Source organism: Chaetura pelagica, unplaced genomic scaffold (genome assembly GCF_000747805.2).
Source record: "Chaetura pelagica isolate M959 unplaced genomic scaffold, ChaPel_1.0 scaffold2, whole genome shotgun sequence".
Classification (NCBI taxonomy): domain Eukaryota; kingdom Metazoa; phylum Chordata; class Aves; order Apodiformes; family Apodidae; genus Chaetura; species Chaetura pelagica.
Window position 1 is genome coordinate 5119768 of NW_009952796.1, and position 25135 is coordinate 5144902.

At 40.9% G+C, this 25135-nt stretch overlaps 1 protein-coding gene across 1 annotated transcript in view; it reads right to left on the reverse strand.

Annotated features, from left to right (window-relative positions):
* The window catches only part of TP53BP2 (tumor protein p53 binding protein 2), a 34227-nt gene that overhangs the window by 4977 nt on the left and 4115 nt on the right, over positions 1-25135 (reverse strand). The window contains 15 exon segments of the mRNA XM_009994762.1: positions 231-397; positions 5012-5145; positions 8222-8359; positions 10145-10926; positions 11288-11777; positions 12557-12710; positions 12946-12964; positions 13105-13182; positions 15473-15701; positions 16114-16278; positions 16665-16846; positions 18164-18338; positions 21330-21431; positions 22375-22454; positions 24196-24309. Coding sequence (XP_009993064.1) covers positions 231-397; positions 5012-5145; positions 8222-8359; positions 10145-10926; positions 11288-11777; positions 12557-12710; positions 12946-12964; positions 13105-13182; positions 15473-15701; positions 16114-16278; positions 16665-16846; positions 18164-18338; positions 21330-21431; positions 22375-22454; positions 24196-24309 — 3009 coding nt within the window.

Consider the following 25135-nt stretch of genomic DNA (forward strand, 5'->3'; position numbering starts at 1 on the left):
TAGGGAAAAACTTTTGTTACTCAAAATTGTCTTTGTAGGTTGAATATTATGAAGTTAGCCCTGATGGACCTCATTCTGTGAAAAACAGCAGGCTAAAACCTCTCTCTTTCCAAGGGGAACCCAAGGCATGGGCACACTAGTGTGCAACTTACCACTCCTCATGCAAAACCAAGCTGAAAAGTGCCAGGTGAGTCCCTAGCACGCTCCACAACTCAGTTGCCACCACCTACCATATAAGAACTGGGAACACTGTGTGTACCCTTCCTCCATTTCCTCACACTTGTCTGCAGCCGTCTGCATGTCACTGTAGGTCATTGCAAACACAGCTGCACCCGACTCCACCAGAAACTTGCACACCTGCACATTATTGCAGGACGCTGCACAGTGTAACGGGGTCCTGCAGGCCAAGAAGAAAAGCATGACAAGTTACTTTCATTGCTCACAGCAGTGCTTAGACTCCCAGGGGCAAACCACTTCTGTGCATGCCTCCAGCAATCAGTATGGCATTGACAAAGGCTTCCCACCACAAGCACTTAACCCAGGACTCAAGAGCAATTGCTTTTCACAGATAACAGGAGTTACCAAGGGCTGCTCAAGCCCTAAGGCTGAACTTCCATATGGATCTCTACTTAAACTACCTTTTTACAATCCACTAGCATTTTTATGTTCATTAAGGCAATAAAATTTTTTAAAAGTAAAGCAACATTAGAAAAACTCAGAAATCCTCCTGACATTGTTGTCCTGAAAGTGGGTTCCATTACCCAGTGTGCAAGAAGCCAATTCACACACAGAGTCAAGATATTTGCTTCAATATCCAGTACTGCACAGCAGAGGGAGCAGGGTGGTTATTCAACACAGCAAGCTCAGCTTCCCAAAACACAAGATGATGACTTTATACCCAAAAACATGAAAAAGAACTTTATCTCCAACATTATTCCATCATTCACACACAATTGGTCACTAATCTCTCGCTTCCATTTGAAGTGTCAATGCTCAGGAATTTCACTGCACATGCTCAGAGTAAGGGGCTTGTTTTTAGTAGGGATCCCTCCAGCCTGTCAGTGTGTATCTTAGTATGTTAATAGCTCATTAATATATTAATATGGTGATTTCAATTATTCAACGTGGTTTCCCCCAGTGCTCAAGGCTGTAACCCAGATAAGCTGTGGGCAGTGCTCCTTTCCATCCCTTCCACCTGCCCAGCAGGTGTCCTGCAGGCCTGTCTCAAGGCTGGGCTGGTGACCTCTTGGGGAGTGTTTTTCTCTAACCGGAATCTGGTTTTGTCTAATTCTCACTGTTTCACTGTTATCTAGGCCCTGTTTTTATTCTGTGTGTCCCTTGTGTGATTTTTTTTCCCAAATTTTACATTAATAGCTGACAACAACATCATGCCTCTTACAATATAGACTTGACTTGGTGACAAGTGCAGGCAATTGGAATAACTACTGAGGTTGAGGGACCACAAGCATTTTTATTCAGTCTTGGGCCATATATTTCTGCTATACACAGAAATAATAATAAAATCACAGCCCACCACCCCAGCCTTTTTGTAAATATCTACCCACAAGAAGGATTTGTAACCCATTATCAGTTGCAATTCTAGTTTGTAGGTTGTGGTTTTCTGCTTTGTTTTGTTTTAACTTGATTACTGGACAAAAAAAAAACCAACAACAAACACAGAATTTGCAGGGTTAGATACTGCCCAGAGCATGTGTAAGCTATAGGCTGTCTCACCAGCAAATGGCTCATTATATATAAGCTGTCTTCAATATCTCAACAAAACAGTGTATCTACCCTACCAGGCTTCAGACACACACTTTTTTCACATAAGGGAACATTACCATAGTTTCATAGAATGCCAGGTTGGAAGGGACCTCAAGAATCACCTGGTCCAACCTTCCTAGGTACTACTATAGTTGATATGAGATGGCTCAGCACCCTGTAAAGCTGAGACTTAAAACTGCCTAATGTGGGGGAATCTACCACTTCCCTGGGGAGATTATTCCAATGTTTTATTGTCCTCATGGTGAAAAGTTTACCTGTTGTGTCCAATCAGAATCTCCCCAGGAGCAACTTGTGCCCATTACCCGTCTTTTCCATGTGACTCCTTGTAAATAGGGAGTCTCCATCTTGGTAGCCTCCCTTGAAGTACTGGAACATCATAATAAGGTGTCCCTGAAGCCTTCTTTCTCAAGGCTGAACAAACCCAGATCTCTCAGCTTCTCCTCCTATGGCAGGTCCTTCAGTCCTTTGATCACCTTTGTGGCCTTTCTCTGGACCCTCTCCAGCCTGTCTGCATCCTTTCTATAAAGCAGGGACCAAAACTGAACACAAAACTCCAGGTGGGGTCTGACAAGTGCCAAGTAGAGTGAGATGAGGACTTCTTTATCTCTGCTGGTGATGCCCTTGTTGATGCAGCCCAGCACCCTCGGGGCTTTCTTTGCTGCTGCAGCACACTGGTCGCTCATGTCAGGCCTGTTATCCACCAAGACCCTCAGGTTCTTTTCCACAGGGCTGCTCTTCAGCCAGGTGGATCCCAGTCTGAACTGCACTTTCTGGGTTATGTGTTCCTAGGTGAACCTTACAGTTCTCCCTGCTGAATTTCATAAGGTTCCTGGTAGCCCACTCCTCCAGCCTATCTAGGTCATCTTGGAGAGTGGCTCTCCCTTACAGAGTGTCAACCTCTCCACTCATCTTGGGGTCATCAGCAAGCTTCATCAGGGAGACTCCAGTCTTCAGGGACACCTCCTGATCTCCATGACTTCTCAAAGCAGCTCTGCAATGACATCAGCCAGGTCTCTCAACACCCTTGGGTGGACACCATCCAGGCCCATCAATCTGTACAGATCAAGCTCCTGTAAGAGTTGACACAGCAACTCTTCCTTCACTGATGACAGGTCAGTGTCTGCATTAACCTGGATTTTTGTTCCTATGGCCTGGGGCCCAACAGCAATGGTAAAGACAGAGGTGAAGAAGGTGTTGAGCACTTCTGCCTTTTCAGCATTGTTAGTGACTAGTTCACCTCTCCTGTTTAATAGTGGGCCAAAACTATCCCTCTGTTTCTGCTTGTTAATGTATCTGAAGAGCCTTTTCTTTACATTTTTGACATCTCTGGCCAATTTCAACTCAAGATGAGCTTTTGCTTTCCTAACTGCATCTCTGCATACCCTGGCAATGCCCTTGTCATTTTTAACAGGTAACATTCCACATTTCCACCTCTGGTACATTTCCCTTTTGGTTATGAGCAGACCCAGAAGCTTGCAGATAAGCCAAGGGGGTCTCTTGTTCTGCCTGCTTCCTCCCCGCCTTTAGAGGGGATGAACTGGTTTTGCTTATCAAGGAGAGTGTTCTTGAAGACTCCCAGCACTCACTAGCTCCTTTACCCTCCATGGAAGCTTCCATGGATCCCTTCCAACTGAGCCCTGAACAAACTGAAGTTAGTTCCTCTAAAATCTAAAACTTTGTCCTGGAATTAATCTTTGCTGTGCTCAGCAGGATCCCAAACTCCACAAAATTGTGGTCACTGCAGCCAAGTCTGTCACTTAACCGAGATATTACAGAGCAGGTTTTCTTGGTTAGTGAGTAGTAAGTCCAGCTGTGCCTCATTCCTTGTTGGCACATCCAACATTTGTGTGAGGAAGCAGCCTTCTACACATTCCAGCAACTTGATGGATGTCAGGTAAGCTGCAGTGTTGTTACTTCAGTAAATGTCTAGGTAGTTAAAGTCTCCCATAAGAACCTTGTTGTGTTGACCTGAAGCTTGCTTGAGGGACCCAAGTATCACTTCATTGGTCACTTTTTCTTGGTTTGGGGGTCAGTGACAGATACCTACTGTAAGGTCTTCCTTGGAGACAACCCCTCTGACTTTGACCCAGAGGCATTCACTAGGGCTACTAAAATTACCATAGCTGACTTCTATACGTTCAAGGTTTTCCTTGACACAGAGCATGACTCCTCCACCTCTTCAAGTTTGCTGATGTTCTCCTTCACGCATTCTCATACGACGCCCCATAGAGACCTGCTGTTGTTCTACCATGGAAACGTTATTGCCAGCTCTATAAAAGCAAAGTCAGGGACCTTCTGAGGGCCCTGTAGCAGCCCAAAAGCCATAGCTCTCTTGTGGAGAGCACCTGTGAGCTACCACTTAAAGAAAGCCATACCATCCATCACTATCGGCAGCATTCACTCAAGGAGAGTGTTCTTGAAGACTCCCAGCACTCACTAGCTCCTTTACCCTCCATGGAAGCTTCCATGGATCCCTTCCAACTGAGCCCTGAACAAACTGAAGTTAGTTCCTCTAAAATCTAAAACTTTGTCCTGGAATTAATCTTTGCTGTGCTCAGCAGGATCCCAAACTCCACAAAATTGTGGTCACTGCAGCCAAGTCTGTCACTTAACCGAGATATTACAGAGCAGGTTTTCTTGGTTAGTGAGTAGTAAGTCCAGCTGTGCCTCATTCCTTGTTGGCACATCCAACATTTGTGTGAGGAAGCAGCCTTCTACACATTCCAGCAACTTGATGGATGTCAGGTAAGCTGCAGTGTTGTTACTTCAGTAAATGTCTAGGTAGTTAAAGTCTCCCATAAGAACCTTGTTGTGTTGACCTGAAGCTTGCTTGAGGGACCCAAGTATCACTTCATTGGTCACTTTTTCTTGGTTTGGGGGTCAGTGACAGATACCTACTGTAAGGTCTTCCTTGGAGACAACCCCTCTGACTTTGACCCAGAGGCATTCACTAGGGCTACTAAAATTACCATAGCTGACTTCTATACGTTCAAGGTTTTCCTTGACACAGAGCATGACTCCTCCACCTCTTCAAGTTTGCTGATGTTCTCCTTCACGCATTCTCATACGACGCCCCATAGAGACCTGCTGTTGTTCTACCATGGAAACGTTATTGCCAGCTCTATAAAAGCAAAGTCAGGGACCTTCTGAGGGCCCTGTAGCAGCCCAAAAGCCATAGCTCTCTTGTGGAGAGCACCTGTGAGCTACCACTTAAAGAAAGCCATACCATCCATCACTATCGGCAGCATTCACGTTCACCCCGAACTGCACCAGGAACTTGACGATCTCCGTGTGCCCGGCACACACAGCGTTGTGCAGCGCCGTGATCCCTTCATCGTTGGGCATGCTAGGATCCTCCACCTGTTCAGCCAAGAAAGGAGCCATTCACATTCTGGTGAAACTCTCTACAACAAACATCTCTTCACATATAAAAATGAGCTGTCTTATTCTGAAACATGATTTTGAGCCACATGCTGGACACGACTGACAGGCAGAAAGCCACAGCAGTATCTAATCTCCCAAGACAACTCACATACAAGCTTGCAGCCTCCTCTTAACAGTGAGAGCCTAAAATCGTTCCGATAAACAGGTAACTTCATAAAAGTATATCAAATTTCTGACATTTGCCTATTTAACTGTAAGTAAAATTAATGTGGATTTTGCTTATCAAATTATCTGACACCATGCCAGATAGCGGATGAAAAACTACTTAAGAAACAAGGAAAAAGCTGTGCAAATTCAGTCTTGATGTTAAATACCCAGTGTGGGTTTAACACTGTTAAAACCAGCTTCCAAGTGGCCATGTCCTGCTGGGACTTTTTTCCTCAAGGGCAGATCTAGGTGTGCACAATTATTTTAGCTTCCCCAGTCCAGGAAAGCTGCCACTTTCCAGTTTGAACAATGGTTTTTATTCTCTTACAAGTTAGCATTTGTACCTCATAAATTACTCTCTGCACGAGGTCAAACTCCCCCTCCAAAGATGAATCCAAAAGCAAAGCAAGGGGATTGAATTTCACTCTCATTCCATGTCCAATTCTCTCAGAGCCAGTTTTACGCAAGTTTGTCCTCTTCCCCTGTGAAAAGGTAACACAAGTTACAGGCATTTTTTTACTGGGAAGAACAAGAACACAGAAATGCTTATTTGGGAATGACAGCAGAAGTGACCAATTAAGGCATGTTTAGTAAGAAATTAAGACTGTTTTCTATCAGTTCCCTAACACATTACAAGTATAGTAGTTTAGGCATGTTATGAAAGATGTCTCCTTTATCTCTACACAGGGTTGCTATTCAACATAAATACAGAAGGCACCTTGATCAAATACATTTAAAAATATATAACTGCCAGATCTTTGAAGATCAGGAAAAAGTGTTGCTTTTTAAAAATTCAGACCATTTTTGCATTAGTTCTCAAAGCTGTTATACAAACCAAGTAGTACACTCCATGAAGTACACTACTTGCTAAGCACTGATGTCAAGCTCCTAAACATTTTCCTAAGTTTACCAGAGGTTAGCAGGAACACAAACATTTTTATGAAAAATTGTTTTGTAAAGAATATAGAACCTACTGTAGAAATGCTTTTGATGTTCCCAGTGACACTAGAAACTAAGTGTTTCTATAGCTGAGTTTGTACTCTTTCCTTTAGAGAATACACATGCATTAGCTCAGCACTCTCCCCAGCTGGCTGCACAGCAGCAATAAACACTTATTCATAAGGGTATGTAAATTTCTGACAAATGTCCAAGCAAAGATGAATAGAAATGACTCATGTTTTGCAAGAGATAACATATGAAGATACATAAGAAGAGAGTCCCAGACAATACTCCTTTGCCTGTTGATTTAAAAATAATATCAAAAGTACAGTGTTTTAAAGAGCATGTCAGCACAACCCAAATATTCAAATATGAAATCAAGAAGTCAAGCCAATTTCTTCTCATCATCCCAGAACAAAAAACAACCAGAAAGGAGTTCTTATAATTTAGGAAATCCTACCACTCAAGTTTCCTTGCAAAAGGGAGCAAGGATGAAGTCTTTAAGGATGAAAACATGCAATAATTATTACATGCAGAAATTACCAGGTCAAAAAACATATCTAAAAAGTTTTAACTCCTCTGACTGAACTTTCAAGTCACTAAAATTCTATTTATGATAAGTTTTTAAAGCAGCTCTTTGAGGAACTGAAAGCAATAAGCAGATACAAACTTCCAAAACAAACAAGATGGTAAAGTGCTGCCTACTACTCTTAGCCCAAAGAGTCTCCATTTTGATGCAAGTTGAGAACTGATATTAAACTAGGTTCCAAAGAAAACAATTCAGAAAATATTTTAGTACAAGTGCAAGCAGTTAGTGTCTACAAATGGGATATTAAAGCAGAAACTGAAGTATGTGTCTCCATATTTTTCAAGTATTTTCATATAAAGAAATGAAATCCAGGATTAAAACAATTAGTTCCCATCTCATACCAGCAATAGTGGGAAATGCTTGTGAAATCTGTATCTGTGTCTCTAAAAAAAGAACTTTAATTTATCTTAAGAAGGCAATATAGTGTGGATGTAGTAGACTGACTTCTAAGAAGTTTTCTATACAATCCCAAAGGATTTTACTATTTATGTGTCAAATTCCATTTGAAACTTTTCATCGTGTCATTAATTCTAAAGACAGAGTTTTCATCGCTGTCAATTTGCTTCGGGGATGAGAGCATCACACAAATAAAACAGATACCCACCGAGAGACTTTTAACTTACTTGTGTGACTGTTCTCCCACATCTAATTAAGCTATACAATAAAACACAGGATTTATGGCAGAGCTTGAGATGACTTGTTGACAGGACACCCAAGTTGTAGGCTAACTAATACTTACAGGAGGCAAGGAGAACTGTCCAGTAACTTCAGGAGGCCTCATACTGATTGAATCGTCTCCCAAACTCTCTGGTTCCCCAAGTATATCAAATTTCTGACATTTGCCTATTTAACTGTAAGTAAAATTAATGTGGATTTTGCTTATCAAATTATCTGACACCATGCCAGATAGCGGATGAAAAACTACTTAAGAAACAAGGAAAAAGCTGTGCAAATTCAGTCTTGATGTTAAATACCCAGTGTGGGTTTAACACTGTTAAAACCAGCTTCCAAGTTTAACTGTAAGTAAAATTAATGTGGATTTTGCTTATCAAATTATCTGACACCATGCCAGATAGCGGATGAAAAACTACTTAAGAAACAAGGAAAAAGCTGTGCAAATTCAGTCTTGATGTTAAATACCCAGTGTGGGTTTAACACTGTTAAAACCAGCTTCCAAGTGGCCATGTCCTGCTGGGACTTTTTTCCTCAAGGGCAGATCTAGGTGTGCACAATTATTTTAGCTTCCCCAGTCCAGGAAAGCTGCCACTTTCCAGTTTGAACAATGGTTTTTATTCTCTTACAAGTTAGCATTTGTACCTCATAAATTACTCTCTGCACGAGGTCAAACTCCCCCTCCAAAGATGAATCCAAAAGCAAAGCAAGGGGATTGAATTTCACTCTCATTCCATGTCCAATTCTCTCAGAGCCAGTTTTACGCAAGTTTGTCCTCTTCCCCTGTGAAAAGGTAACACAAGTTACAGGCATTTTTTTACTGGGAAGAACAAGAACACAGAAATGCTTATTTGGGAATGACAGCAGAAGTGACCAATTAAGGCATGTTTAGTAAGAAATTAAGACTGTTTTCTATCAGTTCCCTAACACATTACAAGTATAGTAGTTTAGGCATGTTATGAAAGATGTCTCCTTTATCTCTACACAGGGTTGCTATTCAACATAAATACAGAAGGCACCTTGATCAAATACATTTAAAAATATATAACTGCCAGATCTTTGAAGATCAGGAAAAAGTGTTGCTTTTTAAAAATTCAGACCATTTTTGCATTAGTTCTCAAAGCTGTTATACAAACCAAGTAGTACACTCCATGAAGTACACTACTTGCTAAGCACTGATGTCAAGCTCCTAAACATTTTCCTAAGTTTACCAGAGGTTAGCAGGAACACAAACATTTTTATGAAAAATTGTTTTGTAAAGAATATAGAACCTACTGTAGAAATGCTTTTGATGTTCCCAGTGACACTAGAAACTAAGTGTTTCTATAGCTGAGTTTGTACACTTTCCTTTAGAGAATACACATGCATTAGCTCAGCACTCTCCCCAGCTGGCTGCACAGCAGCAATAAACACTTATTCATAAGGGTATGTAAATTTCTGACAAATGTCCAAGCAAAGATGAATAGAAATGACTCATGTTTTGCAAGAGATAACATATGAAGATACATAAGAAGAGAGTCCCAGACAATACTCCTTTGCCTGTTGATTTAAAAATAATATCAAAAGTACAGTGTTTTAAAGAGCATGTCAGCACAACCCAAATATTCAAATATGAAATCAAGAAGTCAAGCCAATTTCTTCTCATCATCCCAGAACAAAAAACAACCAGAAAGGAGTTCTTATAATTTAGGAAATCCTACCACTCAAGTTTCCTTGCAAAAGGGAGCAAGGATGAAGTCTTTAAGGATGAAAACATGCAATAATTATTACATGCAGAAATTACCAGGTCAAAAAACATATCTAAAAAGTTTTAACTCCTCTGACTGAACTTTCAAGTCACTAAAATTCTATTTATGATAAGTTTTTAAAGCAGCTCTTTGAGGAACTGAAAGCAATAAGCAGATACAAACTTCCAAAACAAACAAGATGGTAAAGTGCTGCCTACTACTCTTAGCCCAAAGAGTCTCCATTTTGATGCAAGTTGAGAACTGATATTAAACTAGGTTCCAAAGAAAACAATTCAGAAAATATTTTAGTACAAGTGCAAGCAGTTAGTGTCTACAAATGGGATATTAAAGCAGAAACTGAAGTATGTGTCTCCATATTTTTCAAGTATTTTCATATAAAGAAATGAAATCCAGGATTAAAACAATTAGTTCCCATCTCATACCAGCAATAGTGGGAAATGCTTGTGAAATCTGTATCTGTGTCTCTAAAAAAAGAACTTTAATTTATCTTAAGAAGGCAATATAGTGTGGATGTAGTAGACTGACTTCTAAGAAGTTTTCTTTACAATCCCAAAGGATTTTACTATTTATGTGTCAAATTCCATTTGAAACTTTTCATCGTGTCATTAATTCTAAAGACAGAGTTTTCATCGCTGTCAATTTGCTTCGGGGATGAGAGCATCACACAAATAAAACAGATACCCACCGAGAGACTTTTAACTTACTTGTGTGACTGTTCTCCCACATCTAATTAAGCTATACAATAAAACACAGGATTTATGGCAGAGCTTGAGATGACTTGTTGACAGGACACCCAAGTTGTAGGCTAACTAATACTTACAGGAGGCAAGGAGAACTGTCCAGTAACTTCAGGAGGCCTCATACTGATTGAATCGTCTCCCAAACTCTCTGGTTCCCCTGATGGATACGGAGGTGGTGGGTATGGAGGATATTCTTCCATGTATACCTCCAGAGGCAGTGAAGCTTCTCGGCTTGGTTCTTCCATTTTTGGCTGTGTGAGCTCATCACTATCTGATACTGCCTCAGGTACAGCATCCAAAGTTACAGAAGGAAGAAGAGCTTCACCCTGATATGCTGGTGTGTTTTCTGCTTCCTCAGCAATAGCTGGTTCTGGCATAGAAGCAGCTGTTTCTTTTTCCAATTCCGCACTTAGATAAGGATTCGGGATTTCTCCTGGGCTTTCAGGACTGGCAGCTGATGTTGTCTGTTTGGAGGGATGTGATGGAGCTGTGATAGTCTCCATTGCAGCCAGAGTGGTCCTCTGATACAGCAGCTTCTGAATATTGGGGCCATTAGGTCCTTCTGGCTCAGTAATGGAGCTACGTTTCTTCAGCGGTCTGGGTGCATTGGACAGCTTCTTCCGCAGTGCTTCCAGATCAGCATCACTCTGGTTACGGTACGGATTGGATAAGAAAGGCAACAATTTGGTTGGGCTAAGGGGACGGGGTATTCGCTCTGTTTCATTATTCTCGTGAGCAGAGGCTGTTGTTTCCATCTCAGGCTCTGGACTGCCTGGCTTGCCTGGGAGGTCCAAGTAGACGTTCTCCGTGTGCGGCAGCTGATTCTGTACACCAGCTCCTGCCATCACAGGTTTGCCATACACTGTGGAGCAGTCAAAGAGAGGTGGGGGAAACAAAAGCAAATGTGAATATTTGATCAACAAACCTAAAAAGAACATGCAACCCAATTCATTTACCTGGGGCAAAGAAGCAGAATAATATGATAGACTGAACAGAATTAATCTGCTTATCAGGTTTAGTGCCAGTTATTTGCAAATCCAAGGCAGACACTCTGCACTTTCAGTTAATGCTGGCCTACAGCATCCGAGATCCACTTAAGATTCTTACACAGTTGCACTAACCTGCTTAATTCCCAAGAAACAGATTAGTACCCCCAGATCACATGGGAAGTACCTCAGTCTGAGGTTTATGAAGACAGAAGAGGCAGACAGCCACACACTTACCGCTTGGGAAGTGCAGTCCTCGAGTCTGCGCCCTCGTCAAAGCACTCTGCACTGCCTGCTGGAAGTTCTTCCCAGGAGTCTGCTGTTGGGTGTACATGCTATAAATTGAACTTGTAGCCACAGTTTGAGGCTTTCGAAATGGTGGGAGTGAGGTCTCTTTCGATGGCTGAGGGGTAAATGGTCTCACAGCTGCTGCTGGGGGACTCTCCTGTTTGGAGGTGGGAAGAATTTGGTCCTGGCTAGAGGAAGAACCTGCAGAAAGTACAGGAATTCTTTGCTGTATCTGCTGAGAAGGATGGGAAGGCTGCTGTGCCACTGGTTTTTGTTTGTTCCCCATAGTTACAATAGTCAAAGGCAGCTTCTGCAGGTTTCCATCCAGCTTAGTGTCAGAAGGTTGCAGATGACCGACTTGACCAAAGTAAGGCAAGTTTATCTGTTTTGGTTTAGTAGGGACAGGTGGTGGTACTTTTGTTACATTTTTATTTGCTGTCTGAAAGACACAAAATAAGCTCATTTAGGTTAAGCAACAAAACAAATTTTGGAAGTTCTGCTATGAATGACAAAAGATCCTCAAAGAATGACACAGTATCTAACATTTTTACTGTTGCTGCAATATTGTTTACAACGTCACTGGAAATATGAAGAGCCTTTTTGAATCATTTTATCATCATTAAAAGTTTACACTTTGAACCCATTCTCTTTAAGTCTTTCTGTAGCAGCTATGTTTAAAACATCAAGCAATGGCAGGGCACAGTGATTTCTCTAGAGACTGCAGAGGCACTCAGTAGCATCTCTGGGCAGGAAAGTTGTTTTCCAACAGAGAGCTTGTCATCCCCAGTTCTTCTACATTACTTGGCCTTGACCTGATCAAACCAGACCTTCATACCAAGATTTAGGTGGGAAGTCTTGCTGCAGTCAAACTCTGCTACATACAAACAGTGATACAATTGTGTAAGTGATTTTTAAAACCCCATGGAAATACTTCTGTGTATATAATCTTTAGGGAAAAATATAGACACAAACACTAGCACAAGTAACACAGCTATTTTTATGTATTCAGTCAAAATGTATGTTTCCATCACAGTGACTGCATGGAACAATTTTGAGTTACCAACTGCAACTAAAAGCCTAAACGACTTCTTTCCTGAGAAAGAGTCAAATATATATAAGACCTAGGTCTTATTTTAAAAGTTTCCTGACAGCAGTATTTGAAAAGCTGTGTGCAAAACCCTATCAGATGGAACAAAGCAGTCTGAGTTTCCTGCATACCTGTGCTTCTCGCAGGAGATCTTCGCTGCTCTGGTTCTTCCTCAGTGTGCCAAGCCCAGCAGACTGGTCCACTGAATCAAACATGGAGAACGGACGCACTTTCTTCTCTTTGTCTCGTATAAAAGTTTCTCCTTCAGCTGTTGTTAGAGAAAGACTTTTAAAATTGTAGAAATAGGCATCTTATTCTGTGCAATATTCAGGACAGCATATACAAGGGATGCTTTTTTGTATCCATCCTACTCCTGCACTAAAGACCCAGGGGCCTGCCACATGCTCCTTCTTGCGAACTGAAGGAGAGCACATATGAAGGCACCAGTATCGACTTCACCACCTGGAATGAGTTCTCTCATTTATGGTTTTTTGGTTCTTTTTTTAAATCCCTGCAATACCATCCTAAAGATCATGGGACTATTCTTCTAATTTTTTACTACTCTGAAATGAAACATCTAGAAGATATAGATCTCATTAACTATATTCTCCATATTTTAAGAGTAGCCAAGCATGTAACATACCTTGTCCTTCACTGGTCACAATTCCTTTTCCTGAACTCAGGGCTGTCCCTTGACTAATGTGATTCTCTGCATTTGAACTAGTCCAGTCAGTGGCAGATGGGGAAGGCTTTGCACTGGGAATGACAGAACCTAGGAAAGAACAAGTGGAACACATTAAGCTAAAATTGTTTTTATTGGCTTACTAATTACAAGTTTGGTTTTTTGGGGGTTTTTTGTTTGGGGTTTTTTTTTTGTAAGGGTCAAGTCTAGACAGGGTACAAGTATCATAACCAGGTAAATAGCTATAAATTCTATCACCTTAGGGTTTGGTTCATTTGTTTATTTTATAAAGGGAATGGAAAATCAAGCTCAGAAACAACTATCAAAGGAGCAGCAAAACTATTTATCCTAGCATGTGCCTGAACTTCAGACAAGAAGTTCAGACAAGAAACTTCTAGATTGGCATACTTGCAGTTAGTAAGAAACTTCCCTTGGATATTTACAGTGAGTTAAAAATGACAAGACGTTAAGAAGTTATGAGAAATACAAAGCATGCATTGAAGAAAAATGGGATGCATTAAAGCAGGAACAGATCCTGCCAGTGATATCCAAAACAACAGAAAAATCAACTGTCTGTTCAATGTGCCTATAAGGCAGTGCATTAAAGCTGATCTTTACACCCTCCAGAATAGACAACCAGACTGTTTCAAAAATAATAAGACAAGCTTGCAACTTGCTGTTAAATACTTCACTAAATTATCTCTATTACATTCTAAATTACCCAGTAAAATAAGTAATCTTAAGTTCAAATAGTAATGATAAGCAGCTTAAGTAAAGTTTCATTCTGGTAAAGTATCAGATAGCATCTGATTGCCCCTCTATTCTGCCCTGGTTTGACCCCACCTGGAGTACTGTGTCCAGCTCTGGAGCCCCCAACACAAGAAAGATGAGGATCTGTTGGAGTGTGTCCAGAGGAGGGCAATGAAAATGATCAGAGGGCTGGAGCTCCTCTCTTATGAAGACAGGCTGAGGGAGTTGGGGTTGTTCAGCCTGAAGAAAAGACTGCAGGGGGCCTTACAGCAACCTTCCAATACCTGGAATGGGCCTATAAAGGCTGGGGAAGACCTGTTCACAAAGGCATGTAACAAAAGGACAAGGGGTAATGGTTTTAAGCTAGAAAAGGGTAGATTTTAGTTGGACATTAGGAAAAAAGTTCTTTAATATCAGGGTGGTGGATCAGTGGAGGCCCCATCCCTGAAGACATTCAAGGTCAGGTTTGATGGGGCTCTGAGCAATCTTGTCTAGCTGGAGATGTCCCTGCTTATTGTAGGAGGGTTGGACTAGATGACCTTTATAGGTCCCTTCCAACTTAATACATTCTACGAGCCTATCTCTCTAAAAAAGCGTATTTTCTGCCCAACTGCTAAAAAAAAGTGTGATGTTTTAGTTCAAATAGCACACCACCACAGATTCCTATAGCAAATCTTCAAATTTTGTATGCACATGAGCTAAAATTCTACTTTAGTAGTTTAATGATCTGCAAATCAAATAAAATTAAATAGTTCCTGATTCTCCAGTACAGCAAGAGACACATGTACTGGTTTTGTGCCATGGGTACTTTATTAATAATCAGGAGATGGAGGGAGGGAAATAAAAAATAAACAGAACTTCTACAAGTTCAGCCTCCGTTTTTTTCTTTTTGGGAAGATCAGAGTTTCTCTTATCTCCCAGCTGAAAACTCCTCCCAAGACAGCACGTAAGAGACATTTAGAACTCTGAAGTTTATCTAGACTTTACTCACAGAGCTGAACTGTATCTCACATGAGAAGGCCACAGAGAGAAGCCATGCAAATCTTCATTAACACTCTAAGCAGGAGAAGCTAAGCCTCATGTCTGCTGTTGGACTTTGTCTGTCCATATTCCTACACTATCAACATGTCAGCAAGTTTACTGCCATTTCTGCATCACACTCAACTGCCTCCTTTATAATATTTCTTGTATTGTTGGTTAATCCTTTACACATGGCACTTCTAAAACGCATGATCAGAAAACTTGGCTTTGCTAGTTTTCAAGTCCAAGCACCAGGCTGCTGTGACCATGTCCAAAAATAGCCTATAGAAACTCAAACACTATTTTATAGTTTTTAGGAGTATTTAAAATAAAATAAATCACTACTTCACAGAAAAACCCTTCTGTGTTCCAGACTGCATAACTGCTCAAATTGCATAGTAAGAGGACTAAATTTATAACACATTCATATAACCTCAGTGCTTATAAAACACTTTCACTGGGGTAGGAAAATTGCAAGTAGCAAGACTGACATCTCAAATAATACTTTCCTTTAAAAAAAAAAAAAAGCTGGTAAATAAGAAAACGAAACATTTCTGGAGAAGAAATATTAAGTGCAAACTATTACCTGCAGGAGCTTTAGCTTGTGAACTGCTCGCAGCTCTCATGTTGGGCAGTGTCTGTGTTTTCCGTGGACCATCAGGCACCTGCAAAGCTTGTGTCCCATCTGAAAATGCAGGTTTCACCAAAAGTTCAGGTCTGGAAGCAATACGTGGCATGGTAGAGGACTGGATGTAAGGACCAACTGCTGCCACTCGACTTGGAGCAGAAGCCACTGGCTGAGATAAATTCCCATCTGAAGAAACCTTTAGGGAAAGGAAAAACATTAAGAAAATGTGAAGAATGGGATGCTGCAGTATCCTTCTATCAGAGTTTGAAATAAAAATCAAAAAAGATAAAATAAATAGAAAAATAATACTCCAGTATTAAAAGCTTTTTTTTATAAAACCTTTTAACATATATAAACATGAGGTAGCAATAGCAAAAATACTATCTAAAAAATTTACAACAGCACAAGGAGAGTTCTTGTCCATAAACAGTAAGTAGGTTAACACCAATGTACCATGAAAAGCACTTTAATAATACAAGACTTCAACCATATATGGATAAATACAAGTCTAACATCTAAGCAGCACTTTCCACGTGCAAGTTTTTACTTCAGACTGCACGGGCCACAAATTAAATTAATTTTTTTGTTATTAAATATCCTGCACTTACTGCTAAATTCTCTTTCTGTTGCAGAGCTGCCTTTTTCTTCCACAGGCGCTCTCGCAGCTCATTAACACGCTTATCCATGACTGCCACCTCTGAGTTGCGCTTGTTCAAACACTCCCTCTGTTGCTGCAGCTTGGCATTCTGCTCCTGGTTCAGTTTGTTCCTCAACTGAATAAATTCACAAAGCGTGGGGGGGAGGAGGGGCAAACAACAAAAATCAAAACAAATTAACTTTCAGGACGGTGGACAGGAAACAGCTACAAAGAGAAAAAACTTCTAAAAAGTCAAATCATGCTGGCAAACTCTGATTATTTTCTCCAGAGAAAACGTTGGTTAGTCTCCAAACTTTGCAGCAAGGGAAGGTATATGCACAACATGCCCCCTCCCCTGTTTACCTTGTACCCAGCACCACTAACCCTCCACCCTCAGCACACAGGCAGCCACGCAGCTCTGTCAGGAAGAGGAGCAGTGGGATTTCTTTCTGACAAGGCAAGAAGCAACTCATCCAACTTTTAGCTCTTAGAGTTGTGGTTCATGAGTCGGCTTCATGTTACCTGCAGCTCCTTGTACAGGCGGTCGAGCTCAGCTACAGCCGACTGGTTGTCATGGTAACCATCAATTCGGCCGTTCTTCAGCATCTCCAGTTGCCTGGTGAGCTCCTCTACCTTTGACGCCGCCAGTACCAGCTCGCGCTGCTTCTGCTGGAACAGGCTGTTCATCTGTTCAATCTCCTCCACTGGAGAGGACGAGAGGGAGCACAATAGCTGCCCTGAGAAACAGCCGAGCGTGGGCTGCTTCCAAGGCAGCAGTTAAGGGGACAGAGAGCACCCTAGCAGCCCCTGGAGCAGGACTGCACAGAGACTGAGGCCGGCTGCTCAGACTCACGCTCCCTGCCAAAACAGTTGCTCTCCAGGCATTTGGAAAATAAAAGTAATTCCATACTTCCTGAAGTATAGAAACAAACAACACCACATCACCAGCCACAAGAGTCTAAATTCACTTAATGCTGAATTCTGCAGGAAGGCTCTCACTCAAGGCACAACTCTGAATTTAGGCTGTAGGAGCTCAATGACAAAACACTCAAGCTGTTATATTAAACAAGGACTCTAAGAGCTTTTTAGTGTCTATAACAAACAGCTGTCATCAGCTGCTCCCAATGCCAGAACAGTTGTATTATAGAATAAAGTTTAAGGAATCAGTAAGAGTTCAAGCAAGTACCATGACCAGACCTGCTAGGGATGGGACACTTTCATCTTGGTATTACTCTACTGTCCTTCTATTCCTTTAATTAGACATTTATTTTGTGCAAAAGAACCCAAACAGAAAATGCATTTTCCCCCCAGAAAAACACTTTTGCTTGATCTGTAAAGCATTGAGCTTCCTAATTAAAAGAAAAAACAATGCAAAAACATTTATATTTTGCCTTTAATAAACCAATGTATTTTTACTTGAGTCCAGTTGGAAATGAAAAGTTCTGTACAGTATCTGTAGAGGGAGGATGAAAAAGCAGGTAGAAGAACAAGTGTCGATATGAAGTTTGAAATACACACTTAATGTTGCATCAACATGCTGATCTCCAAGTACCCCTTAGTACTGTAGCAAGCCAGATTGGATTTCCATAATAAAAAAGAAACTCAGTGGCCAAGGTGGGTATTTATCTCTTGCATAAGAGGCAAGAAGAGTGTCATGCCAAGCTTTGTTATAGGCCAAGAAGAAAATAACACTCAAAATGTGAGGGGTATTAACATCAAGAATAGAAAAAGTTACTGTGGTACATGAAAATATTCAAGGAAGGAAGAAAACCTGTGCTGTAATTAAAAAGCAGATATGCCAGGCTCAAAACACTGGGTGCCCTTGTGGCATATTGTAAAATATCGTAAGAAAATATATTTTTAGGTAATTCAGGAGTTTTCTTGGAAAATACAAGATATGAAATAGTCAAGATTAACACTGCAAATACCTTCTCTGAAACACTGACATCACCAGAAATTTTAGAGTTCCAAGAATCAACCTTTGTGAAGTCACAGACTATTCTCCCCAAGCAGCAACTCACCTAATTTCCCATTGCTGAGTCTCTTTTGCTCCACGTGGCCTTTCAGCGCCCTCACTTTCTTTAGTTTGGCTTCCTGATTCTCAGCAATTTCCTTCAATCGCTTCAGTTTTTCCTGCTCAGCCGCTTGCTGCTGCTGTCGCTGATCTTGTTGTTTCAGGAATTTCAGACGCTGTTCCTGGAGTCAAGACAAGGGAGGTTTTTTGTTTATTTTTTTAAAATGAGCTTACAGTAAGGTGCTGTCGGAAACTATCACCACAGCAGCTCAGATCGGCTTTAACCCAGTATCCTGAACTTCCTGGAGGGCGAAGAGAGGCCTGAAAAAACAGGGCAAGCACATATTGATATCGTTTCAATACAACCCTCCAGGTACAACTATCCTGTAGTAAAAGGACCTACTGAAATAGAGTTGGCATTCATGCCTAACAGCCCTTGGTAAATTCTTCTTCCATGAAATTGATCAAAACTCTTTGAAGACTAGGAAAAGGTTTAGCATTCATGTTCAATGCCATTGGCCAGCTTCACTTAATCACTACTTGGCTCTTGAGTTGCAAGAGCTAATGATTATTTCACTTCCACCTTCTCCATGTTGCTTCTACTTTCCAGATACCTATGTCACTTTTTAAACACTTAGAGGTCATGCTGGAGAATACCAGACATTATTTATACAGAAGGTATCCCATAAGTTGTTGATACTTTTCATCACTCTCTGTACTTTCACTAGTTCTGCTAGAACCTCCTTGAGATAAGGCATCACTACACACCAAGGCTCTGAAAGTCGACCATTGCCTGGTAACAACCACTGCTATCACAACACAGGATTACTCAAGACACAGAGAAAATGCCAACCCTATCCCAGACTGCATCAAAAGAAGCATGACCTGCACGTCAAGGCAGGTGACTCTCCCCCTCTAGTCCACATCAGTGAGACCCCACCTGAGTACTATGTCCAGTTCTGGAGTTCCCAACATAAGAAGGACATGGAGTTCCTGGGTAAAGTCCAGAGGAGGGCAGCAAAGATTATCCAAAGGCTAAATCACCTCTCTTATGAAGACAGGCTGGAAGAGTTAGGGTTGTTCAGCCTGGAGAAAAAAAGGTTGGAGGGAGACCTGACAGCAGCCTTCCAGTACCTGAAGGGGCTACACGAAAGCTGGGGAGGAGCTTTTTACAGGGGCATGTGACAATAGGATGAGGGGGAATGGTTTTAAACTGGAATAGGGCAGATTTAGGTTAGACATTAGGAAGAAATTTTTTAGTGTGAGGGCAGGGAGACACTGGAACAAGTCTCCCACAGAAGCTGTGGATGTCACCTCCCTGGATGCATTCAAGCCCAAGCTGGATGGAGCTTTGAGCAACCCAGTCTAGTGCGAGGTGTGCCTGCCCACGCAGGGGGTTGGAACTAGATCGTCTTTTAGGTCCCTTCCAACCCAAACCATTCTATGATTTTATGAAAAACTTCAGAGTCACCTGGCCCCTGGTCTCAGTGAAAAGAATCCTTTTGCCTCTCCAAGAACAGAAGAGTAAAAGAGTGCACCATCAGTTTCTACACACAGATGTATACAGTCTAGAGCTAAAAGCAACCAGTAGATCACCTATAGAGACTTCTTTACATCACTGGCCATTACACATGGCTTCCAGTTCCAGAGATGATGGGTTGTTCTAGTGGTAGAACTAAGACTTTCCCAGGAACCCACTAACAGCCAAGTCTAACACTGCTTGCTAACATTAGCACCTAACACTTCCTCAAAAAAGAAAGAAAAGAATCCCCAGCCATATTTGGAAACAGGGACTCTTGTACATTTTGAATATAAAAAGAACAAAAAGTGAGCTTGCCTTCTGAAGAAAGCCAGGCAACGCCTACAGTCTATGCACTAGTTCAGAGCCAATCCCACGCAGGAAAATGTCAAAAAATAGATATTACAGCTCATGTGTAAAAATAAAAGTGCACTGCCACCCCCCTCTGAATCTATTTTTAATATTGCATCTGATTTCAGACGGCAGGAAAGAAGCAATGGATAGCCTCACTTTGAAAGGGTGTCTAGGAGCAAGTTTGTTCCAGAAAGGCAAATTAAATGAAAAATTCTCTCAGTGATATCAACTGTGCTGCTAAACTTCCAAGTGAAAACTAATCACTTGGTTGATTTACAGATTTCTTACATTTATAGCTGCATCTTCTTCATATCTGTTCTTACTGCAAAACACAAAAAAGTTTTATTTGCTATTTTGACAGGCTGCAGTATTTCTTTGCAGGTGCTGCAGAACTATCATGGTTTGAAGCACTTCCTAGAGGTACAACTATTAAAAATCAAGGGAATGGAACAAAATGCTAAACACATGGTGGGGGGGGGTGCGCAGATAGGGATGCAACACAACCCAGCTGATCTCAAAAGGAGAGGGAGACAGAGCTTCAGACAGAGGAAGAGTGGTGAAACAAGAGCCTCAGAGCAGTCTTCTTCCCCAGTAAAACACATTCTGAAATGCATAGGAACTCATCCACCCAGACAGTCAAGTGCTCTTCAGGAAGGACTCACATTCAACAATTCTCTGCCAAAAGCAGTGTTTTCCATTATATTTTGAAGAGCAGTGTGTACCAACAATACTTGAGTCAAATATTAGATCGATGCTACCATTCAGCACATGCATTCTGAGTACACTGAGGAGCACACTGTGTGCTTTAATTAGCTTTTCTGTTGTTTTTCAGCAAGCATTTTATAAATCACTCTCCTAGCTACTTTTATCACATACATGCCATCTTTTCCAGACAGCTGCTCCAGGAAACCAAGCACACTGAACTCTATCAGGAGAGAGCAAGATATCATTACCAGACACCATTATATCCAAAGACAAAGGCATGGTTTAGTGATCAAACAGGTGAATGGCTGGTCACAACATGGCACACAAATAGAGCTGGCAGAACCAACAGGACAAATGACAGTGTATGTGCTCTGTCCTCTTAGCTATATGGTCACTTTTATCACTGACATTATTTTAACGTTTTACTACAGTGTATTTGCATAGGTTTACTTTCCAATTTAAAAGGAAAGAGCCAAAAAAAGGGAGCCCTCTCTTTATAAGTGGTGAAAAAAACCTAAAGCCCCAACACCCCTCCTCCACCTCATGTGGCCCTTGCTACTTTTTCTCCTGGCTGTAAATCTCATTCTAAACTCACCTTGTTAGCAAGCATTTGCTGTTGAGCCTCAATTTGTTGCTGCTGGCGTGATGCCATTTCCTGAAGTTCAGCCAATGTCATATCCATCCTTGGAGCACTGACCTGTCAAAGAAAATCCAAAGCATGCTAAGTCTACAATTTTTAATTTGGCTAGTGTGCAAGTCAATACAACTACTGCAGAAAAGTATTGCAAAGGTCTTTAAAAAACACAACAACACCTGAGCATCCAATAAAATAATTAGAAAGAAATGAGGTATTTCCATGGTAAAAAGAATAAATAGTTGTAAGCTCATACACACACACAGCCCAATCCAGCCACACACAAACCAACATCTCTTGAAACATTAATACTTCTAGCAAAATCGCAGCAGCATTTTAAAAAGGTGTTTCAGAGCCCTTTATAATTAAGCCTAGCATGAATTAGCTTTGACTGACTGAGCCCAGAACACTCAGCACATAGCAGGATGGTTCCGTGGTCCAAGGTGTATTGTTGCAATTCAAAGCACTTCAACCTAAGTTGTAGAAAATTGAAAATTTAAATATACTGAGGTAAAAAAAAAAAAAAAAAATAGCATTATTATTATTACATTAGTTATCTGTTCACATTTCCTGAATCTAGATTCAATCTTATATCCATAATTATATCTTCTGGAGCACAAATTAATGACAGACAACGCATTCAATGCTGAAACACTAACAGGTCTCAACTTGAAGATTACAACTAGGGATCACAGACAAAACTAGACATGAAAATAAAGAACTGAAGGAAAATTAGATAAAAAGTTGATGGGAGTTGCAAAGTATACTGAATCTGCTGCTGAGATCACCTGTACGAACACAGATATGGCAGCCAACAGATCTCAGAGACATCTTAAAAACTGAAAGCTAGGGTGATAGTTGCTAGGGGCTTTGTGTCTATTTTAGAGCAGTCATTAGCCACCTCTCCAGAACAGTCTCTTAGCTACCAGCACAGGATTTGCACCTGTATCTCAAAAAAAGGGAAACCTCCATTTTCACTATACTGGCCATTGTATCAGGCACTTACTCCATTCTCTGTTCTTCGATCACCAGACACTTTCACACCATTTCTTTTTAAGGTTGACTCTTGAGACCTTTGTCCAGTCCCTAGAAAGAAATACAGGAATAGTCAAAGATGGTAAGGTACTTTAAGGATTTTTCTTATCCCTTTACACATAGCATTTAATACAAAAGGAGAAAGAGTACAAACATTTTTACTTAGAATCTGAACACCTGTTCTTCTCTTGTGAACACTAATAAGCTTCACTGATGACACAAGACATTTTATGAAAAGATTGGTGTTCTATGTCAACATTTATTTTAAAATATAGGACTGCTTAAAAACTGACAAGCAATAAAAGCTTAACCAATAGTATGCTATTTCTGTATTTGTCCTGTGGTCAACAGGCAGCTGGCCTCTAGTAAGTCTGCACTACAGATGTAGCCACAAAAAGGTGTTCCCCTCTGTAAATAACACCAAAATAACTGGTTAATTCACAGACAGTCATTTGGACCAGTGTCTTAAAATCAGTATCAAGATGGTCTGGCATGCCTTCATCAACCATCTCAGAGAAGATGAATAAAAATAGTTAAAGGTTAGTCACCTATCATGAAAGACAAACCATTTAACCCACAGCTGATTATTTGCACATAAAGTTTAAAAGCACTTTTCTTTCCTGGCAGTCATGGTGACAGTAAAGATGCTACTTAATTAGAATCCAACTTTAATGTTTCCATCAAATTACATAATAACAGTGACCAAATACCAAGCTCACTAATTTCCCTGTAGGACATACACGTTCTACGGGATGAAGGCACATCTGTTAGCTTCTTACCCATTTGATAACTATTTCAACATAATTTTCCTGCAAGACTAACTGCAGAGCTTCTATGAATTTGCTCTTCCTCAAACATATTGCATAGCAATGCTATGGCAAATAAAATGCCAATAATCCTAATATTACGAGTACCCCAGACTTGAAAAATGACATCCTGACAACTAAACTGCACTGCAAGATCCTTAATAGAAAGAAATGGCACAATTTAACATTTCATATACTCATTCTATCATCAAGACCCATTTTAAACATCAAGACCCATTTAACCATTTTAAAATATGCTGGGTGCAATGCTACTCAACACAAATGCAGTATTTCCAACACTGAGGAAGATTACCAAGGATGGAAACCAAAAGGGGAGGAAGAAGAATCCAGCAGACTGATATAAAGGTAAAAATCTTAAGGATTCTACTGAAGAGATGAATATGGGATGCACAGATGAAAAGCCAAACATAATTTCCTTAATAGTTTTCACATTAAGATTTACAAAGCATAGATATTAGATTCTCAGAAAACTGGACTAGGCCATTCAGTTAATGCTGCTCCTGAAACTAATAAATATGTGTAGATTGTGGAAGAAACACTGAAGAACTCTTCTTGTCAAGAATTCTACGTTTATCGCTGTGGTAAGGTATTATCCAGGGGAAACACCCTAAGTTCAAATAATAAATTACATTACTGGACAACAGTTTGGTTACTAGATTTAAAAGGAGAGACTAGATATTCAGCTGCAGCTAATATATTTAACACAGGATGTCCTTGAATGTTTTGGTGATGACCAGCTCTAGAAAACCCACAAGAGTTTCAATTTGGATTTAATGTCCCCAGGTCTGGCACAGAAGGATGAAGGCCTCACTAAAACAAACAAGTTTTCTGTTGCTGGAAATTAACAAGCACTGCAATACCATACTGACTACCAGCATTAACAAATAACATATGCTAGCTGTTTCCTTAACCTTGAAAAATGAAATAAAACCTAGACAAATGAACGAGCTGAGACCAACACCCACCTGCTTCCCGGCCAGGAGAGCGCTCGTGCCGAAGAAAGAAACGAACCTCACTTCTCTGCATCCCAAAGCGCTGCAAAACATCCAGCATCCGTTCATTGTTGGCTACGGGGCGTTCTGAAAAGGTAAAAAGTCAGTTGGCTATTACATCTTTATGTAACCTGGGCACATACATAAACCAGAATAATCTGTTCATCTTTCACTTGAACACCTGTTATTACTCAGATGCAGCATGTGCACCTTATTCTTGCCTTTACCCAAGGAATTTCTACCTTTCCCTTAGGAAGGCACTGTATGTACCACTCCCTGCTTCTGAAATTAAACCAACACCTCTGAAAAGCAGACACAGCCCTTTAAAAGTCCACCCCTGAAGGGAGAAGCTGAGGCACTGTCACAGCCCAAGGGGAAGCAAACATGCAATTTAGAGCTTTCAGCTCTAGTGCCTTAGGTTTGTGTTGGCAAATCATCTTACCCGCTCACCACCAGCACTACATATGCTGGTGTACCTTTTGCTCCACTTCTGTGGTACCTCAGACTTCTTTCTCAATCATTCCCACTCTATCCTCCAGGTTTCCTCTGTCCCAATTCCTACAGGGACCCACTTACTTCCTATTCCAATAAGAATTAAGACAGATGCAAAGAAAAAGTCTCTGGTAATTCTTCTCTTAATGCTTCCTAAGTATTGCAATCAAATGCTGGATTGCAGCCCCTGCATTCAAACTCAGGCAGAAGCACTCGATACCCTGAAGAGGCTCCTAGACAGTACCCAACATGCCTGATCCTCAGCAAGCCACCACAGCTCCTGTCACTTCAAGCGTTCTGCTACAGCTCCTGTCAGCCACAGAACTGGCTCATTCTCTCAAAGAGCAAATCGCACAAAGTTCAGATTACATATGTTTTGAAAGCTCCACTTCTGATAAACTGGAAAAGCTGAACTCTTTTG